At 36.7% G+C, this 21,925-nt stretch overlaps 4 protein-coding genes and 1 non-coding gene across 11 annotated transcripts in view; 1 reads left to right on the top strand and 4 right to left on the bottom strand.

The window, feature by feature from the left end:
* Positions 1-21,925, bottom strand: part of LOC108611074 (proton-coupled amino acid transporter-like protein acs) — a 62,653-nt gene that overhangs the window by 36,384 nt on the left and 4,344 nt on the right. For 5 of the 7 annotated variants that reach the window (XM_018003530.2, XM_089465502.1, XM_089465503.1 and 2 more), the window contains exons 5-6: positions 21,696-21,868; positions 19,623-20,803 (exon numbers count right to left, since the gene is read on the bottom strand). In XM_018003530.2, the coding sequence (XP_017859019.2) occupies positions 20,559-20,803; positions 21,696-21,868 (418 nt within the window). In that variant the 3' untranslated portion in view covers positions 19,623-20,558. Of the gene's footprint in view, positions 1-19,622; positions 20,804-21,695; positions 21,869-21,925 lie in introns of those variants that run through there. The other 2 variants (XM_089465507.1, XM_089465506.1) reach the window with 1 other exon arrangement.
* On the bottom strand, positions 3,367-12,343 carry LOC108611079 (uncharacterized). The gene is made up of 2 exons (XM_018003535.2): positions 10,989-12,343; positions 3,367-10,918 (listed from the first exon to the last, which is right to left on the bottom strand). Exons 1-2 carry the CDS (start codon positions 11,338-11,340, stop codon positions 10,434-10,436), a joined length of 837 nt encoding a protein of 278 aa, XP_017859024.1. The 5' UTR covers positions 11,341-12,343; the 3' UTR covers positions 3,367-10,433.
* LOC108611073 (uncharacterized) lies at positions 14,720-17,582 on the bottom strand. The gene has a single exon (XM_018003529.2). It carries the CDS (start codon positions 17,223-17,225, stop codon positions 14,967-14,969), a length of 2,259 nt encoding a protein of 752 aa, XP_017859018.1. The 5' UTR covers positions 17,226-17,582; the 3' UTR covers positions 14,720-14,966.
* LOC149269825 (uncharacterized) lies at positions 18,047-18,595 on the top strand. The gene is made up of 2 exons (XM_089465004.1): positions 18,047-18,201; positions 18,270-18,595. Exons 1-2 carry the CDS (start codon positions 18,192-18,194, stop codon positions 18,530-18,532), a joined length of 273 nt encoding a protein of 90 aa, XP_089321130.1. The 5' UTR covers positions 18,047-18,191; the 3' UTR covers positions 18,533-18,595.
* Positions 19,016-19,113, bottom strand: LOC149269824 (U6atac minor spliceosomal RNA). Its single transcript, XR_016269580.1, has one exon. It is a non-coding gene; the product is annotated as a U6atac minor spliceosomal RNA (small nuclear RNA).

The raw sequence follows: 21,925 nt of genomic DNA, 5'->3' as shown, positions 1-21,925 counted from the left end.
TTGTCAATTTAATTAGGAAGTAAATTTGAATTTTTTCATGATATTAAAATTAACTATATTTAATATTTATTTTATATTACTAGTATTAATATATATAATTATTTTATGTTACTATCTTATAGGCATTTTATTAATTTTGAATTTAATAGTAATAATAATAAGAAAGTATTTATGATATTTTTATATTTATTATATTTTATTGTTCATTTATTTCAATATTATATTTTTTATTGATTGAATTTTTGTTATTAATTTGTAAAAAATGACATAATATATTATAAATGCAAATATATAAAAATAAAAGATTGTGGTAAAACTCAAATTAGTAATTAAAATAAAATATTTCTAAAAATATAAATAACGCTAATTTTTTTAATTGTTACATTTTTTTTTTTTTTTAAACAATTTTTTTTATTAGAATTTATTTAAAAAATAAAAAATAATAATAATAAGCATATCGGTATTCTATTATTTTTTTTTTTTTTTTTTTTATAAATATTAATACTTTGGTCTCTGAAAATTAGAGCATTTCTGTGTTGGCTTAAAACTATTTGCGAGTGGTTTTCTTGCCTTCATCTATGAATTTATTGTTGGACAGTGGCAGAAGCAAATGTATTTGGAATTAGCCTTATTACAAGGGCTAAAAATATTAGTGTTATATGTGTGCACATATATATTTACATATGTGTTTATTTACAACTGTAGATTTTCGAGTATGGCTTGAGCATAAATTTCAATTGCCATTTGCTTATGGTCAGAATAAAGCTGACATACATATGTATGTATATGTATATATTTATATGCACATATACATACATGTGTATATCTACAGCTGAAATTGAAGTTTGTTTTGTTTTGTGGCTGCTTGAATTATTATTATAACATTATTTATCTTTCGAGTGTGTGTGCGTGCGTGCGTCGATGTGTGTGGGTTAATTTGCGTAAATTGTGTGGTTATTTGTGGCTAATTGAATGCATAAATCTGAATTGTGAATTGCGGCAAATGCGAGCGTAATATGCAATTTAATTGGCAGTCTTTGCCTTCAACTTGTCGGCAAATTGACTAAATTTTCGTGCTTGGCTATAAGTATAATAAAAACCAGCGAGTAGCAGTAGCTGGAGGATAGCCCGAACCCGAAGTGGAGGATGAAGCAAACCTCATTTTAGATTAAAATTCACATTCTGAACGAACGAATGAACGAACACCAGCGCCAGCGCCAGCGCCAACTCTTGCTTTCTATCTTTGCCGTCATGCAACAAATTAAAAAATTGTGCAACAATTGGAAGCACACAAAAAGCGAACAGCAGCAAAAGAAAATTGTCAGGAAAATGCAGCAACAGAAAAAGAAAATAAAAATTAAAAATATATAAGGGAGCAGGGAACGTAGCAAACGGACAAGAAATTAGAAAGAAGCGAACGCCAAGCAGCTACAGCCACAGCAGCAGCACAATAAGATGAGCAATCCGTTGAAGATGTGGGGGCCATGGGGGCGTGGCTGGCACTTGTGGCACGTGCAACACTTGCCACAGTAATTGATAGCACGCTAGAGTGATTCGTAGTGCAATTCAAGCCACTTCTCACCCGCACCCAAATGACAATTTTCTTGGAGATGCCAACTGGTTCTTTTTGCAATTTTTTGTTCAAGCTTGCTCTTTTTTTTTTTTTTATTTATTTATATACAGCGAAATAATTAAATTTATATATTAAAAGTAGAAGTAGAAGTAGGAGAACAAGTTGTTCTTAATAAAATGTTCAGTATTTAGCGATTTCTTAATAGTTCAGTTCATTCAGGAAACTCTCAATGCGCTTTAAACTTATGTGAACTAGTTCCACAGCTCATAATCAACTATAAAATACTGGAATTTAAATACTACAAGTATAAAAGCTTACAAGTTTGTCTTAGTAGTCTATCCAGGAACTATTTTAGTTCTACTTCCCATATTCCACATATATTATTCAAATTGTTGAGATATTCTCTCCATACAAAAAGTGTCTTTATAAAATTCCTATTCATTTGCTGCATTGGAATTCTTGTCTTTACTAGTTCTTCAAAATCATTAACTCTTACTATTTTGGCAAGTTTGGCTCTGACTTTGCTTGGGTATTATTGTTGCCTTAAATAAAAGTGTCTATGCATTATAATTCCCGCTCTGAACACATTTCGTACAGACTTTCCGCTTTTGCCAGTGAAAACTTTTTATTTGCCATTTATTTTACGACTTGTTTATGGACGAGGCGAGGAAAATTGTGGCTATGATTTAGTATCAACATTTGGCAGTTGCTGCTCAGTGTTGTAAAGTGCTCGAAACAGTCAACAAAAATAAGTCAAATAAAACGAAAAACTACTTTATGCAATCTCTTCAGTTCCGTTCTCCTGCATTAACTAATACGCTTCCCTGGCATAATCTTCTATCCTCACAAATCTCTCCCACACTTAAAGTAAGTATTTTTTTCTCAACACTATAGCAAACCTAAACACTTTGAAAGCTCTACTATGCTGACATCTTTTATTATTATTGACCGACTTTATGAACTCAATCATTTAGCATCCAATCAAGGCAAAGCCTCTTCAGCTCCATTTCCCTAATCTACATCGTCATAATCTTTTCAGTTTACTTCGTGTCCATTGTCTTTGCACAGTGCACAAATCTATTTTAATATTTTCTTATTTGCCACTGACATTTACGAAAAATCACATAAATTGGTGCACACAGCCATTTTGTCTTGCCATTGTGCCATCCCAGCAGGGCGGGGGAGGGCAGAGCGGCTGAGCGGCTGAGCAGACAAATCTGCCTGAGGGGAGGTAGCTGCTGAGCCTGAAGCTCTGGCTAAGCAAGCAGCCTGACTGCTAGAGACTACCTTACTGACTACTGTCATAAGATACGGAGCAAGAGAGACAAGCAAAGAAAGAGAGCGAGTATGTGAGAGAGAGAGAGAGAGGAGGAGTGACTGAGCTAGCTAAAGAGTGAGATAGATAGATAGAGCGACTACACCACACTAAAGCTTTTTTCCTCTACTATTATTCCCACGTACTTAAATTTGTATACCCTGTAATATGTGATGGGGTATTTGCGAATGAATAGGCTGTTTAAAATTTCAAGTTGAAGACATCTTTGCCTAAAGTAACTCTTAATATTTTCATTTGAAAAGCATTTTAAGTAACCCATGAAATAAACTATTTCAAATAAGTGCGAAAGCCAAGATGCATTAGTTAAAATTTAAAAAAAAATATATATTATTTTTTTAAATATTATTATTATTATATATATTATATTTAAAAATAATGACACTAATATTAAAAAATTAAAAAAAATAAATAATATAAACATACATGTGATGGCAATAATAATAAAATATAATATCTTATTTAACACATTTATTACGTATATAGTTTGTGGTATATATATTTTGATAACCTATAGATTTTTTATTTTTATATACTTATATAATCGACTTTAACTCTTGACAAAGCCAACTGAAATTTCTACACAGGGCATTATCTAGTCGTGTTTGTAGTTAGCTCTCAATCAATGTTGTTGTACAATAACAAATTTCCACACACGACGAGCGTTGGCAACGATGTCGACTGAGAGATATGCAGAGAGATATAAAGCAATTTTCTACGTAAATACTTTGTAATGGATTTAGTAAGTAGTAAAGTATGACGCGTTTGCCATCTAGAGCATGTCTGCGCATATCGTGTGAGTGTGTGTGTGTGTGGGAATAAAGTACGGGCTGTCTATTTGTGCATGTGTTCGTGTTTGATATTGTAAATCTCAGCACATCTATATATATATGCATATACATATATATATTTTTGCGCATCATATAATTGATGAATAAGTATTACAGCGATTTTCAGCGGAATTTTTTCTTCTTCTTGCCTTAGCCCATAGACTTATGTGTGCCTGTGTGTGTCTGTGTGTGCTTTTATATGGCCTTAGTAAATGGAGCGTACTGAGTGAATTATATTTAATGCTTTGTGTAATTTAAATATAATAAAACGTCGTACATCTTGCAAAAAAAAAAAAAAAAAGAATCGTTCGTGGAGGTAGCCCAAGAGAGTGGCATAAAAGTATGCGCAGATAAAATATTCTTGTTTATACACAAACATACTGAAGCAGGCACACACATAACTGATCCAAGGATTTTTTTTATTTTTTTTTTTTTTGGCAAAAAGTAGGCAATCATTTTGATGCCTCATAAGAAAGCTGTTGACTGAATTATTGCCTTGTAAAGTGGCGCAGCAACAAATTTAGAGGAAGAAGAATGTTAAAGCCAATTGAATCATTTTTGAATTTTGCTCATTTAAAAAATCTTAAATGAAAGGGAACAATAGAATTAAATATATGGAATATGAATATTTAACAAAAATGAAAATTTTTCAAATAAACTAGCTGAATTTACAAAAATTATACTTATATATATTAAATTACCCAATGATTTAGAAATTCGAAATATTACAAATTTTTTTTTTTTAGAAATATAATTAAATGAAGTTACGTAGTTCAAATGACTTCAATCCCAATGTGCAATTGAACTAGTTCTGTGAACTATAGCATATTACCATTTTTATAATCAATAAATTACTATAGCTTAAAAGTGAATTTAAATCATTTTAAACTAGTTTCAACAAAACCAGTTTTTAAACAGCTTTCTTCTGCTTAAATCAAGCTCTTTTAAAGCTATTTAATATCCTCTCCTTATATATGTATATAACCATTATACACCTACTCAATCATTTAGATATCAGAGTCTTGCTACCCAGAAATCTCTAGAGATTGTTGTTTTCTGGTCTGGTTTCTCATGAATTTTGCTTTCTTTTTATTTGTACTTTGCTGTATTTTATTGACAACCTGCAAACCAAAACATCAACAGAAAAATTTGGTGGCCAAACAACTTGATTAAAAACCCACAAAAACCAACCCCCTACCGCTATCAGCAACAAAAAATGACCCTCTGATTGTATTTTGTATTGTTGTTGACCATTCCCCACCCCAAAAAACAGAAAAAAAAAAAAAATCGGTCTTGTCCCTGCTCAATGAGTATTCGATTGTGAGGGATACACAAAATGTTTCAATATGCTGCACCCGCCATGTGCTGTGACAAGGAGGTCGGCCACAGGGTAATTTAAATGAAATGAACAACAAATGCACTCACACTCATATACTCACACACACGGACTCGCACTCACACACACAATCGTAAAACGGAAAGCGACAAAAATAAACCATTCAAACAAACACTCACAAGCTTTCGATGAAAGATTCGAACAGTCCAGTCCGGTGACATGTGCCGCAAATGTTACCCAGAGAAGAAAAAATATATATATATTTTTATATAGTTATATATATATATATAAATAGCAAGCTGTAAATTGAGCAGAGTAGCTGGTTGAAGTGACCCCACCGCCCACCTCCTCTGCCCATTTGCAGTGGGGGCGTTACGTGGGTGTGGCCGCATATTGCTTTTCAAATTGGTCATAATAAAAAGCATGCGGGTATTGAGTTTTTATGGCGTTAACAAATTGCATTTTATAACACAATTTTGATGTGTGCGTGTGTATGTGGCTAGCAAAAAAAAAAAAAAACGAAAAATAAATAAAATAAAACAAAAGAGATAATAATATTCGGCTATTTGTTTGTGACTCGCATTGGGATTTATATGTGGAAATTTTCAACCGGCATGGGAAAACAAAGAAAACTGTGAAACTTGATTTAAGTTCTCAAAATAGTTTGGCATGTTCTGAAACTATAAAACACTAGAGTTAATATATTTTATAATATTTAATGCTGCATAGTTTTGGGCAAATTATTGTTGTCTATCTTGGCTTAAGTCGTATAAACCTAATAGACTTTAGAATAGAAATAGGTTAAATATATAGATATTAAGTTATATACACTGGCTTACAGGTCCTCTAATTAGTTAAGATTTAGATCTAAAATGATCTTAAATGCATATACAGAATATCTATGTTTCCGACTTTGAGCATCCAACCTAGAATCCAGGATGTGCCCAAGTCTAGCACTCCCGACTATAGTGCTCTCACTTATTTTCCTGTTACTCTAACTCATTTTATTCACTTGCTCAATTTGTTCTACTTGTGTTTTTGATATACATATTACAACTAAATGCATTCAATTTTTATATCATTGCACAAAATCAAAAATAAAAATAATATTGTGAAAATAAAGCCTTTCAATTGTTCAACGAACGAAAAAAACAAAGCGATGAAAACGAAAAACTTTCAATCGGAATTGTATCATTCGATTCGATTCAATGCTCCACTCTCTTTGTCTCTCTCTCTCTCTCTCTCTCTCTCATTCTCTCTTTCTCTAACTGTGTGTGGTCTTTCTATTAAAAATAAACAAATCCCTAAATACGCCACTCAAAATTCAATTAAAACTCTCGACGCACAAGCGCCGACAGATTTACAAAGCTGCCCCCTTCACACACACACACACACACACACATCCATGGAGTATGCGCTCGTGTGTGTGTATGTGTGCGGAATACCAACAACTGAGTGCTTTCAACTGTATTTTGAAATATTTATATGCTTGTCAGTGAGGTAAATCGATGCTTATAAATGGTTAAATGGTCAGCCCTACAAATTATGCAGTACAATGGGTTTTTTGGCTCTTGCATTTAACATAAAGTTCATGTTATCGGTTTGGCATACTCGACACATTCGATAATGTTGCCAATTGAGCCAAAGGCATGCAGAAAAAAGTCAAATAAAAAATAAAAGAAAAACATGTTACCAACTTTTGACATTAAGACCCAGATAGTAGGCTGCACTGTTTATGAGTTAAGAGCCGAGAATAGCCAAAAGTTGAAATAGAGCTGCTGCACATGTCTGCAGTGGCATGCAAATGTCATTAGGGTAGCAGCCAAAAGCACAGCCAACAACAATTTTCGTTGCCTATTATAAGTCTAAGTTAGAGACGTTGGCGTGAGTCACGAATAGTAGACAAACATATATTTTATAGGCTCGACTTATACTTTTAAGGGCTACAAATGTATGCATAATTTTGTTCTGCCTTCACTAACATCTGATGTGAATCGCATAATGAAATGCTTAGGATCCACACCTCGGCTTCAAGTTTGCCATGCTTATGCCTTCCACAACCTACATTCCACACAAACTAAGCGCAATCGACCGATCACCACAATAGCTAAATGCAGACTGCAGCTCGTTTCTGATGCGGCACCGAGCTAAGACAGCACATTGAGCAGAAGAGAAAAAGAGAGAAAGAGAGCTGCAGCAGTAAGGAATGTTTCCAAGATGAGAGAGACAAAGCATATTTAATTTCCTCGCTGATCACTAGGTATGTGAAACATCTCCTTTACTCTTATACGCTACCATTTTGAGTATTTTTAGACGAGTATTAGTAAATCGAAATACGTAATAGTTAGGCAATGTATATTGATATTATATAAAGCTCAAGACACGACGCACTCATCTCTATGGAATTGAATGAGCGACAAGCTGCGACGTTGTTGAAGCCATTTTGAGCAGCTGTTTCGCCTGCTGCTCTTTTTTGTCAGTATGTTAAGTATGCATTTTTTTCCCATAGGTATGCATATGTATGAGAATGAGTGTGAGTGTGTGTATGTGTGTGTGTGTGTTAAATGTGTGCGATTTGTCGTGGTAGCTACATAATGTCTAGTGGAGGTCGGTAGAGCCGTTATGCTTATGGTTTTGCATGGCGGCACGTGTGAAGCATGCAGATGCTAGGCTCAAGAGTGGTGAGCCGAGAGCGGAGAGTGCAGTACCAAGAGCAGCAGGCAGCAAGCGGAGAGAGCGCTTGGTCAAATACAGTCCACCAACCCCAACGAATCACCCGGGCAAAGCAAAACTGAAATTGAACAAATTCCTAACAAATTGGAATTTGGTTTGTTTTTTTTTTTATTTTATGCTTAGCTTTGGTTTGTTGTTGTTGCTTTTTTTTGTGCTTTGTCTCATTTCTTTTGCGCTGCCAGCAAAATTTGCTCACATTTTTCTTATTGTTGTTTTGCCGTCTCTTTTTTTGACGTTCTATTCTTGCTGTTGTTTTTGCAACATTGCCACGCAAGATTTCGTCTCAAATATGCGCTAGGGCCATTATGATTATTTCTACATTGCGTTTTGGCCACCCGCCCCCAGCTCCTCCCACTCCGTATTGCTGTGCACTTTGAAAAATGACACTTTACAACTGTTGTAATTTGTTTTTGTTTTAGTTGTTGGTTTCTTTTTTTTCTCCCTTCATTATTTCTTCTGCTCGCTTTGGTCAACTATGTGGGCATGGCTGGTGCAAATTGTGGGTGTCAATGTGATTTGTAGCCGGGCCAATGATATGGGCGTGGCAGCCAATATGCTGACACGAAATTGAGCTGGAGAAGTGTACGAGCAAAGCATGTTCAAATGAAGAACTTGAAAGTAGAAGGAATTTCAAATTGAATGTCAGTTACAATATATCGATTAATGTATTAATCGATAGGAACTACAACCATTCAATATATATGGGCACACTGGCTAAAAAGAAGTCGATCTTTAATCAATTAATAATTGATAACTAATAATAAATTTCATTTTTGTTTTTTAATAATTAAAAATAATTAATTAATATTTGTTAGCCAACTGTACTGTATTCACACATGTCAGTTCATACTTGTTTAATAATTATATCAAATGCAAAACCTTATCGAGAATAAGCTTCACACAATACGTGATTATTGTGTCATCTGAAAGAGCTGGGCAACAGAGTTTCGAATCCTTTTGACCACTTGACCAGCTAACCGCAATTTAATCATTTGGTCCAGCTGACAAACAAGCGAATGTAACTGGCCAAAACGAACCGCAGAAACCAATGTTTATTATTTTAGCATACAAATTAAATGCAATATTTATAGATTTTAATTCGCTAAATAATTACCATATATTTATGCTAGTGCTATATTTATATTTATGCATACATATACATATATGAATGTGTTTCTGTAGGGCCCCCATTTTCAATTAGGTACATAAATGTCTAAAATCACATTTGGAGCTAACTTTGCGGTCAGCTGTGCAGTAGGTAGCGTGTGGGCGATAGGGGCGTGGCAGTTACCCATTGCCTCTAAATTATTGAAATGCGATGCAAATTAGTTTCCAGCTGAACAAATTGCAGCATTTTTCCCAACCAGCCTAAATGATTTTTATTACAGGCATTTATCTATATAAATTTGTATATATATTAATTTTTTGATCATCATTTGTTATTTATTAAAATCATTTGCGTGGCGCTGAATTGTAATTAATTTTTTTTATTTATTTATTTTTATTTATTTTTTTTTTTTCCCCCATAAGCAAAATAAATATTGCGAAAGAGAGCATAAAAGGACACGAGACACGGATAGACAGATATTAAGAAATAATGTCTAAGAGACAGAGAGAGATGTTAATAGAGAGTAAAAAAGGGTTGAGATGGGAATGAATTAAAAGTTAGTTCATTTCATCATATTTTCATTTCTTAAAAAGAGTTCAAGCTCATTTCCAAATTTGTTTAATTTGAAGATCGCTATCTTCAGTGCTTGAGTCAAGTTCAAGCTTGAGCAAATATGACATAGACAGTTCCAAAGTGAGCTTCAACCCAATTAAATCCATCTGACAACATTCCACCAATTAAATGAAAATATTTAGTAAGTAAGCTGGCAGTGGAGTCAGTGTTAGCCAAGTCATATAAACTTAACGATGATATGAAATGGTCAATGAGAAGTAGAAGTAAAAGAAAACTCTGGGACGGTTGCGCCCAGCCACCAGCTGGCAAAGAGAGCAACACGTTGCGGCCGTTATTATGGGACACCATGGGGCATTATTAAGTCACGTAGCCATCGTGTGTGGCTGACATTTTCTTCAATTATTGTACTTATGGTTTCCATTCGCGTTTTACCCGAACGACTACATTTGTTGCATTTTCTTTTCTCGCTTTTTTTCTTTTTTTTTGTCATATGAAGTTTGTCTTAGCGTTAAATGAGTTGTGGCCCAGAAGCGTGATGCCTATTTTACTTAACTTAAAGAGCTCGTATATGATAGACTCAATCGCATGAAATATTTATATTTAAGTTTTTATTTTAGTTTCTCTTAGGCAATATTTATGTACGTATTGACACAAGTAAAATGTAAATGAAATTCAAATCTAACAGCTTTTGCTGATACCTAACAGTTCTATGTTAATTAACATCGCGCTGTAGCACCGATAACACTTATGTTATACACTTAACGCACAACTATGAAGTATAAGAGTATTGGAGTATAAGACACTTTAGCCGCCAAATTTAACAAGGAATAACCCACTGCACTTAAACGAAAAAGAGTTAATGGAAATTAAATAGTTTTTGTTATTGTTAGTTGTTGCTTTTGCGAGCACTTCGACGAGTTATTGTCGTTTATGTATTTTAAAATCCGCTATTTATGTGCTGCATAGGCCTTTCGTAGCGCACGCCTCTTGCGCTTACCCACAGCCGGCACGAATCCGCCGCTTAAGCCCGAAACTGTGCCCAGCTGCAGCAGCAACGGATTACTGACCAAAGCAGCGGCAATGCCCAGGACCGCAGCGCTGGCTAATGGAATGAGAAAACTCTTGGCTAGCAGCGCCTTCTGCGACAGCTCCGGATGACCTTTGTGAGTGGCCAGTTCGTGTGGCTCCAAGTAGGCGTATTCGCCGCCTGCACTGGGCCCCGGATAGTGGATATGATGATGGCTGCCATGCACCGGCCGTGAGCCATAAACATCGAAGGGAATGCCCGTCTCGCCACTGTTCCCGCCATAGTAGCTGCCATGGCCAGCACCTACGCCGGCGTACTCATAGGGATGCCCCTCGTAGGCATAGCTGGCATGTCCGTGTGGTGTTTGTATGTGCGCCGTCTGCGTTGTACCGCCGCCAAAGTGACCTATTCGAGTGGTTTGGTGTGAGTGAGTGGTTGCACTCTCTGTTTCTCTGTTCACAGCTCTTCTACATACCCACGCTGATGCGATCGTGCTGTCCGGCGCTCTGCTTCCACTTGTTGTAGGCCTCACTCAGCGATTCACCCACGCTGCCCAGCTGGGCACCAGCCAAGCCCGACGTGCCCGCGCCAGAGATGGAACTGGAAGCCGGACTGGTGATGGTACTGCCCGGTCCCCGGTAGAATTCCGGCGGCGGATCGTAGCTCTTGGCTATGTTGGTGCCAGCGTAATCCAATTGATTCGGCACTTCTCGTTTACTCGTATTCCCACTTGGCTCCCAGACAACATGGCTGGCGTTTTGCGTGGAGCCCAGCTCCAGGCTCAAGCAGAGGCACAGACCGAGTAGTTTCCAATTGCCGACGAACATTGCGACTAAGTCTGCTGCCAGCGCTGTCAATGGACTTTATAAAACATTTCTCGAAGAAGACAATTGCCAAATGGCTTTCTGGAATATATTTGTTGTTGTTGTATGTTTCATTTTGCCATTTGGCGACAAATTGCGCTTTGGCAATTTGAGACAAAAATTGTGAGCGTGTCGCTTGGCAGGCTTTGGGCCTCAACTCTGTCGCGCAACCATTAGACAATTAGGGCCGTCAAGCGAGGCGAAGTTCTTTCGCCAACACATTTTTGTTTTGGTTTTTCCTTTTCGTTGTTTTTCTTCATTTGTTTTTTTTTCCTTCTTTTTTTTGTGGAATTGTTCACGTTAGTGGGGTTTCACTTTTGATTTCTTCAACATACACACAGATAGTCGACATCTGCTTGTTAACTTGGCCAAGACGCGTGTAGTTGCCAATTTGCCAGCAACTGGTTAATAAAATAAACCTTATCAAAATAAATAAAACGCGCCCGCATTATGGAGTAACTTAATATATTTAACATATTTATGAATTTAAGCTATGTGGCGACCCTCGCTTACGACCTTAGCAATTTTGCAGCACTGTACAAGTTTATTTCCATTGAAAACTTCGACATTGCCAAACACTATTCACGAAGTGAGTTAAAGTAGAAGAAAAGGTTCAGGTTTCTCTTTGATAAGGTAGTCTAAAACTTTATAGATAACACGAGTAAATGAAAAAAATAATATTATCAAATATAATTATGATTATTAAAAATAGTTATATTTTAAATATAGTTAGACCTCACAATGAGCTAAAGTAAATGAAGACCAAGTTGCTAATTTCTGACTTTTCTTCTGCTTCTATTGTAAGTTTTTAGTTCCAGGTAGATTATAGGAACTAGACCTGATTATTATAATAATATTGCTATTGACGACAATAATGATAATCATAGCAATAAATTATACAAATAATGATAACACTAATGATAATTATTAAGTAAAGAGAAATTCTAATGATTATTATGAAAATCACTCTTATAATATGTTATTTATTCTTATAGACCTGAAGAACTATGTCAATAATCTCTCATACTAGCTCGATGGGGAAATACCCCAATGGGGGTAGCTAGACTGGCCAGCTATATTCCAATGGTCAGTAATATAACTGAACTATGATAAGATAGGCAGTATTAAAGGAAACTGGAAAAATATATAACTTAAAATCTGAAGAGTAATTTGAATTTCATTTTGATACATTAATATTATGATGAAAAAGAAAAGAATGAAGATTATTAAAAACCACAAAATTCATAATGAAATATATCAAAATGATGATGAATGATAAAAAATAGTAACGAACGCGCGCTGTTCTTTGGATTCTCTAGATATCTGCTTGGCAAGCACCAACGTCACGATGTGTCGTAAGCACTCATACTAAGTCGTCCATTCATATATTGTAGAAATTGCAAACTTTGCTCTTGCCTGATAATAAATACAATTATTTTTGCAATGTTTTTAGATTGTGGGCTGATTACAAACATCGATTGTTCGAGTTTAATTAAAGTTTTATTTAATTTTCAAATACAACGAACGACACACGTGACACATATTTATAGAGCAACGATTATATTTCGACTATAACAACAGAAACAATAAAAATTAATTAAACTTTGGTATTGTTGAAATGCTTGCGCAACTCATTGGGCAGCCCTCGCTAAAACTCTACTCTTGCACATAGTTAAGAAATTAACGCCGTTTGTCTTCGCTGCATGCACTAAGTACGTGAGCGGCGTTGTTTTGTGGGCGTGCCCGAAATTGTTGCGCAAGTTTCTTGACATTGGCAAAAGGCGAAAATATTTTGTTTATATTTTTATTTATTTTTTCAATTTTTATTCCATTTATTTTTTTTTTTTTTTTTTTGCGATTGTTTGGTTAACCTTCACGTTTCGGATGGCGCCTCCCACTGGGAACAAATCTGTCTGCCCTTCCCAGCCATTCTTATCAGAAACGTGTGAAACTCTCCATTATCACTTTATTGAGAATTTCGGTGGCATTTCATCGAATCACCTTATCTGAATTGCGTATACAAGGTGAGAGTGTTGGGGAAATGAAACAATTCCAGTAGCTTTTATCAGAGATTCTTGTTAGATTCCTATGAAAGATGACACACGCGCACGAATAATAGATTGGCGCTATATTTGTATACATATATACAATATTCCGCGTGTTCTATCTATAACTAACACATAAACACAAATAGTCAAGATATCAATTTATATCAGATTTTACTTTGATATAGAAATTGCTCAGGTATTATATTTGAACTATGGGTATTCCCATAGAGAGATAGAGAGAGAGAGAGAGAGAGAGAGAGAGCGATAGTTAAGAATAGGAGAAAAGAGCAGTTTAAATTTGTGTAAGAGACAGAGTAAAAATAGAATTAGTACTGAGAAAGCAAATCGAGATGGGAAGAAGGAAGATAGAGGAGTAAATACGAGGGAGAGAAAGTAAGATATTTGTAGGCATATACAGAGAGAGAGAGAGAGAGAAAGAGAAACAGAGAGAGTCAAACAAAAAGAGATAATAGGAAGCTGAAAGATTAAGTTGGAAAGAGAGTAAGATAACGATAAAGAGAGACTAGGACAGAGAGAGATAGTCTGAAAAAAAAAGAGAGTAAGATAGAGAGAGAAAGAGTCGATACAGAGAGAGCCAAATCATAAGGTACAATCAATTTTAACCCCAAGCAACCAGTTCACAGACATTCTGTCAGATAAGCAAGGTATGGTTATATTTCCGGTTCAGTGCCATAAAGCAAATATTAAAATTTATTTTTAAACACCTAATTAGCAATTTCTCGTCTATTTGATATATGTTTGAAAACAGTTGACTCATCATCTAAATAACTTTCAACTGTTCAATTTGCGGAACAGCTACCCAGCACCCTCTTTGAAATGGTAGCTTATGATGATGTGTGCCTTCTCCTCTCAAGTCTTGTTTAACAGACAATTATTATTATTATTATTATGTCAGGTCAATTCTCTTTTAAGACTTTCAATTTGTCATGTACATAAAGCATAGATATAGTTAGATATCTGAACCTAATAACTGAAATTTAATCATTAAATTAAAAAAAAAAAAAAAGAAAAATAGAATACATTAAAAAACAATATAAATATGAACAAAAATCTCTATAAAAAAAGTCACACGCATACATATATAAAAAATATAAAGCAACCTTTATATAATATTAAAACAATTATAGATATACAAAAAAAAAAAAAAAAAAAAAAAGAAAAAAAAACAAGATTTTAAAAAGAAAAGTTGTTATATATTAAATTTATTATATGTATATAAACAAAATAAAAATAAAAAATTAAAAATATAATATATATACAAAAAAAAGCACATATAGAAAACATAAAAAAATCTTTATAGACTGATTTCTCATTATGGACGGGTATACAAAAAAACAACAAAAATTGTCGAAATAGAGAACAAATTGTATTGCAATTAAATGAAATGAAACGAAAATGACGTTAAAACAGAGCCCGTTCCCGTTGCAATGTCGCGCATATTGTGGGCGGGGGGGGAGGATGCGCCAGCCAGCCGCAATTTATGCGACATTGCAGCGGGTACAGTGTCTGCAGTAAATAAATTCATTTGTGAAAGGGACCCTTGCGCAACGAGTCGAGGGGACGGAACTGGAACGATAGCCAGAGATTGCGACGCGCGAAGTCCCTCTGGCTGGACGGTATATAGGCGAAGTAGGTCTTCGGATTTATCATCGGCCTCGGGGCATAGTTGCGCAAAGCGAGCCAAGTGATACGTGAATCCTGCAGATCCCGCTCGTTCAATCGATTGTGATATTCTTCGCGCATTTGCTCGAACCGGCATAAGAACGTCTTATCGTCGCAGTTGGCGTCGGGTGTACAGCAGAATTCAACGTCTTTGGGTTCGGGGAACTGTCCAGGGGGCCGATTAATTTTCAGCAGGGCGAGCACCTGTTTCGTTGTCAGCGTGGGCATCGTATCATGCCTGAAGACCTTGCCGTAGCGCCGCGCCACCCAGTCCACAAGCTCCGGCATCTTGTGGGCATTGGGCAGAGTGACGAGCACGTAGCGTGAATCATTCCTGAGGATGTCCATTGCCCTATTGAGCAGCTCCAACAGCTGTTGCCGATTCTCCGGATCGATATTGGTCACTTGCAAGCGCTCCGATTCTTCACGAGGAGGCGAAGGAGTCTCCACCGGATCTGCCAGTCCATTCGACTTGCCAGCGCGAAACGCTTGCCGGGCACTCTTCACGGCGGCTTCGAGTGCCACGCTGGAGACGTGCCGCTGTTGCCAGAGTATGCGCTCCCTATGCTTCTTGCCATAGATCTTTGCCGCCTGCTTCTCCTCTTCGCCCTCCATGGCCTTCTGCAGCGCCGCCACGCAATAGCTGCGTATTATCGGCTGCGGATCGGTGTACCTGAGATCCGCCGCGAAATGTTGAGCGGCTGGTCCATAGATCCGAAAGAAGTTCCAGGCCAGCCTGCCGTTGGGCATGTAGCGGCGGAAGCAATGCTCATCTCCCTGCGAACTGGACGAGCCCGTCGACGGCACCTCCGGCGCAACATCCTCGACCACTTTGGGTGCTGGCTTCTCGCATACCTCTGGCTGTACCACTGGCTTCTCCACGGGCTTAGCCGGTGGCCCTGGACAGCTGTAGCTGTCGTCCTTTAGCAGGTGGATGGTCTTGTGCTCGTGCTCCTTGCCCAGTGTCATGACGTGTATGCTGTTCAGATCCTTCGGATGGGGCGCCGGATGACCGTACGATACGGTGCTGTTCGATTGATCTGTCATTAGCAAGGGCAAAATGCAGCCGCCCTCCTTGGCATCCGTCGGGCTGATCATCTCCGGCATTGCGACCAGCTGGACACACATCTTGCAGTGGCCCTTGCACGCATGGACCTCCTCGCGCATCGACCTCTGCACCTTCATCAGGTGCTGCATGCGGTGCATCTCCAATTTCTTGGCCGCCTGCATGACCTCGCGCTCCAACTGACGCACGATGCGTTCGCTGCGCACGCGCTTCTCTCGGCTCTGCACGCTCACCATTTCCAGGCAACGATGCAGTGCATCTGTGGTCAGCTCATGTTGCTTTCGGACGAGATCGCGTTGCACCATGCGATGCACACTGCATAGCGATTTATCCACTGATCTGTGCTCCTTGCCAAAGATCTGATCGATTGCTTGCAACAGGCATTTCTTGACCTCGCGCTTGATCGGCGATATTTCGTAGTCGGCAAACCAACGGGTCTGCTCGTTGGGTATATCGTTGACCCGCGAGGGTCGCTTACGCTCATTGGGATTAAATGCCTTGGCCAGGGGAACGAAGCGCCTGGGTCGCACCTGCGGCTTCATGTATGGCGAATCATCGGCCGGCTCATTGAGTCCCTCATTGAGCCGCTGCTCCGTCCGCCTCCTCTCCTTCCGGTCCAGCTTCTCCTGCAGGCGGTGCAGACGCTGCTGATACTTTTTCCCATGCTCCGGCAATGGCAAGATCTTGTCCAGACCGCGCTTAGTCATCGCCATGTCCAGATGGGCGATGCCCGTCAATAGGAGCTGCTCGTTGCATCTGTATGTCCGCCTCGCCGAATCAAGGGGACGCCGGTCCTTGTAGTATGCCTCCCACAGAAACCAGAGAAACGCCAAGTCACTGCCCCGACTTAAGTCTACGATGAGCTTCAGCTGCTTCGAGCTGGGAGACGGGTACAGGCCCAGCGCCTTGAGGCACTCCTCCACCCGGTACGTGGTGTGCTCATCAATATCGTCGCGCAGTGCATTCAACAGTGCATCGCATGCCCGGAACTGCTCCACGGACATGTTGCGATACCAACGCAACGATTTTTCCACATCTTGAAATTCGTCCATTCCCCGATTGCGACGATGGAGATGAGGCCAATGATATATCTCCTATCTTGACAATCGAACCAAATTTTTTGTTTTATTTTTTTATTTCTTTTTCTAATTATTCAAAGTAAAATATTTTTTACTGACAATTTAGACATCCACTTGAACTATCTATTTTCTACTTTATCTTTCTATTTTATATTATATATACTTTGGGTATATTAAAGAAAAACTGGTGAAAATGTTGCACAATACTCATCCCGGATCAAGAAAAAAACCATTAAAGCCGCTGAATTAATTTTTTTTTTTTTAGTTTGAATCTAGCTAAAGGATAGACCATATACGTTTTTAATCAATGATAATTATAATAATAATATTTTTAAATAATATTTATATTTTGAGGAACTTTTATATTCTTACAACCTACGCGATTTATAAGAAATTTAGAGAATTATTTATCAAAGCTTTTATCCTAGCTTTTTTTACTATTAAATATATATAATTTTTGAATTTTTTAATAATAATAAAAAAAAACTTTTGGTTTAATATACTATATCTATTTCACTATTTTATGAATTTACAATGCATACTCGAAAATGGTTTACTCAAGCACTTCAAATAATATTTATTAATACTTTCATCACCAATAAATACGACGAATTGCGATTGCCAAACTCAAGAACAGATTTACTAATCATCAAATTAGTGTCTAGATAGTGCATATAGATTTAAAATCGCGAAAAGATTAATTTTGAAGGTTTCCATGTCACGCCGGAGTTATCAATGCACGACTACGATCATTCAGGCATTCGATGTCATACAACAAGCGAGAGCCTAACATCGAATAGATAAGTTATATTAGTAAAGAACTAGTATAATTATACAGCCGGGACAGATATCAGGGCCATCGTGTGGGTATATAAGCTGCGCCAAGTGAACTGATTAAACACACTTGGTGGCATTCGCTTCACTGACAATAACCAAAAAATGAAAGCTGGTAAGTTGACCAAAATTGCCGCATCTATACATATTTCTATAGAAGATATCGAATCTCGATTTGGCTAGCTCTGATTCTACTCTGTCTGGCTCTGTTCGTGGTGGCCATCTGCGCCGATTGCGATCCGGATGGCAATGGATTACCCGACTGCTCTGGCACCAGCTCCACCAGATATCGCAACAACTGGGATCCCACACGCTACTGGGTCTGCGAGGGCAACACCGCAACCGTTGTCAAATGCGATATCGGACTCGGCTACGATCCAGTCACATCTGAGTGCATTCCCTGGAGCCAATGGCAGTGGTATCCTGTATGCTCAGAATCTGACTAAGTTCTTTCAACTTTGGAAACATTAATTGCAAATAAAAAAAATTAAAAAAAAAAAAAAAAGAAATCCTTTGCGTAAAGCAATTAAGTTATAGATCGATCCTTCTTATGGCAGCCTTAAAATAAAGTACTCTGATTCTAGCCATATTTTCAGAAAACAACGAAATTTCTGCTGAACTGATATACACAAATTTTTGAGGCAGAAAAGTTTTTCAAAGAAAAATACGAATTTCTCAATAGCTCGCATGATAGATATACAATATAGTGCTCCGATCCTGTCCTTAACTTCGCATATACCGTTTATAGTGATAAGACGAGACCTTGTAAAGTTTTAACTCCAAAGCTCTCAAATTGAGAGACATGTATGCATCGAAGCACAAATATCGACCCAACAGCGGCAACTGCTAAGGAATATATATATATATATATATATATATATATATATATATATATATATATATATATATATATATATATTAAAATATAAAAAAACTTGTGAACGGCATCGTCTTGTGCCTAGCCGTTCGTTTGTGTGTTCCATCCTTGTCTAGGGGAGTGCTAACTTGCTCTCCTTCCAAACAACACAAACAAACGCGCAGCTGAACCCCCGTTTTATATGCGAAGCTCGGCGAATAAACAGTTGGGAATTATAACAGAATGTGTGCTGGCTGAGAGACAAACAGAAGGTATATTATATATAAGTGATCAATATTTTATGATAGTTTTCAAAATCATATAAACTACTAAATATAGGTAAGGGAATATATTAGTATTAGTTGACATGTATTATTATTTTCAAATTCCAAATGCATTCATACTTTTTATTTAGTTCGTCCATTTTTAATACAGTACACAATATTCTGTGCAAATATCAACTCTATATTAGTTATATGACGACATGGTCCGTCCGTAAAGCTTAATTATGCTGACGTATAATCGAAGATAACAGATCTTATTTACTTCCACGTAAATGCCATTAAATCTGTTTGTTTTGATACTTTGAACGTTTCGCAACTTTCTGTTCATTTGATAAAACGGAGACGTATCTATAAAGAGGGCACAGTCCAGTTGAAAATAAAACAAAGGCAAACATATTATTTTTTCCTTTTTTTTTAATATGGATTTTTACAAACTTTAAACGCCATTTATTATTGTCTTTAAGTATTGTTTCAAAATTGTAATGTAATTACATGAGCTATCCATAAATTACAGAGATTGAAAAGCCAATTCTCTGGCATTTATGAATGAAAATATATATATGTATAGAAGATTTATATATACGGATATATTAATAGTGTGAGATGTGCCCAACTCTTTATCAATGCCAGTTATCCAGAAGTATGAGTAGAATATGTATATATCTATATTTTGAGATTGTTTCTCACAAGCTGGGCACATTTCACAGCATATATAGCTAGATTTGTGTGATGTATAATAGAATCGCTACATAAATATTGTGTATCGTATATCATATAGTACAGGGAAAGATGTGCAACTCACACACAACATCTATAACGACTTCTTCAAACACGATTTATTAACGGCCATTGGCATTTGGAATGACCTGAACTAAAATCCCTAAACAGTTAAAACTAAACAAAACATTGTTTAGAAATACTATACGAAATCACTTTTTTGGCATTGTGCGATCATCGAAAACAAGCTTTAAACTTAACTAAGCTGGACATAAAACAAAACGTAAAATATTTGCTAAATTCAACCACAATTGTTTTTTGGCCTTGGGAAAATGCTAATTATTGTCTGGTACTGAACTTTAATTATTATACTAGACTAAATAAATAAAATCGGCTTAAAAGAGTTCAAAATCAAATCTAAATCAAAGCACCTGGCGACGTCAACGTCTTCTGGGCAACAAAAAGCAAAAACCAAGACAAAAATCGCAAACTAAAAACCTATTTGTATACGGGAAAGCTTATCGTAGGGTTGTAGTCGAACAAAAAGTAAAGAACAGTAAAGCCTTTGTCGTAAATTCGCACACGATCATAAAAATTATTGGAGTGGGTATCTATCTAGTCTATGCTCGGATTTAAAATTTGAGCCACGCTGGCCCAGGTGCCAAACACAAAGCCGCAGAGACCAAATATCAATATGAGAAAATCCTTCCACAGCATCCAGTTGTAGCGGCCATAGCCCTGATTATAGTAGGTTATTATCTCAATGATAGGCGGCGCAATGAGCGCTAACGCTGAGCTGCTGACGGCGCCGACGAGCGAGATAATCGAGCCCAGATTGGGTATGACGGCGGCCAAAATAACTAGAATAGAGAACGACTCCAAAATTAGACACATTCTTCTCTTGCATAGACAGTAGAAGACAATAGAATGTGAAAGAAACATTGAAGAGAAAGAATAATATAGCATGAAGGAAACAATTTGGGAAAGAAGAGAGAACGTTAAGAGTCGAAGTATATACAATTCGCATATTAAATAAATTACATAAATTACTGTATGCATATGAAATACGAATGTTAATATGAAAATTGATATGAGCCACGGGAATAAGAGATATTTTATTTTTTAACATTCAACAAAAGAACATTTACTAAAGTGAATAAAAAATTCCTGCATAATGCAACAAAACCAGAAAAAAACTAAAAATCCGAAAAGCAATGAAATGAACAAAAGTATACAGAAAATGGAAAAAAAAAATATATACATATATATATAGAATGGGAGAGAGATTTGGTACGATAAAAAACTATGCATTTCATGCAAATTGAACGCTAAACACTTAACCGAAAAAAATATACTAAACAAATATATAATTTCTCAATGAATCAGATGTTTTTATTTGATTTTAAGTACTTTATAAAAAAATTGGTAATTTAAAAAATATATATAAATATATATCGATACACAGCCCATTTCAGAAAAATACCAAAATATATATATTTAAACTTGTTAATATAATAATATATACTGATCTAATACACACCTGAACCGCCGTAATTCTAAACCTCTATTTTAAATGAAATATATACAGATATGAAAGCAAATGAGGGTGCGATATTATTAAATAAATATGCAGGGCATGCTTAATATAATTATTAAAAACAGAGGCGGATAGATGGATAGATAAAGACAAAGATATATAGATGCAAATATTCACAAATTAAAATGAATATATAAATAAATAGCTTGACTTACAGGTAAATGTGACCAACACTGTGCGTAGCACCGTCGCCGCCAAATCCTTAGCGCGCGTCGTATCAAAGTTGCTGCGCACAAAAGGCTCCACCATATTGACAGGCACATAAAATTGTAGAGTATACGACAGAAATATAGCCACGGCCATGGAAATGCGTACCAGTTGCGATAGACTGGGCGGGGGAGAGAACATCATTTAATTATTGAAATATACATATATTTGATCAATT

The sequence above is a fragment of the Drosophila arizonae genome, chromosome 3 (assembly GCF_054131065.1).
Source record: "Drosophila arizonae isolate 15081-1271.41 chromosome 3, UAZ_ARI_1.0, whole genome shotgun sequence".
In the NCBI taxonomy this organism is placed as follows: domain Eukaryota; kingdom Metazoa; phylum Arthropoda; class Insecta; order Diptera; family Drosophilidae; genus Drosophila; species Drosophila arizonae.
This window is presented reverse-complemented; position numbering and strand designations above follow the sequence as displayed.

Bases quoted from the DNA above. Each gene is read 5' to 3' on its own strand.
- LOC108611079 (XM_018003535.2), bottom strand. From the start codon at position 11,340: ATGTTCGTCGGCAATTGGAAACTACTCGGTCTGTGCCTCTGCTTGAGC. The intron at 10,919-10,988 runs GTATGTAGAAGA...CCACTCGAATAG, and splicing joins GCACGATCGCATCAGCGTGG to GTCACTTTGGCGGCGGTACA.
- LOC108611073 (XM_018003529.2), bottom strand. From the start codon at position 17,225: ATGGACGAATTTCAAGATGTGGAAAAATCGTTGCGTTGGTATCGCAAC.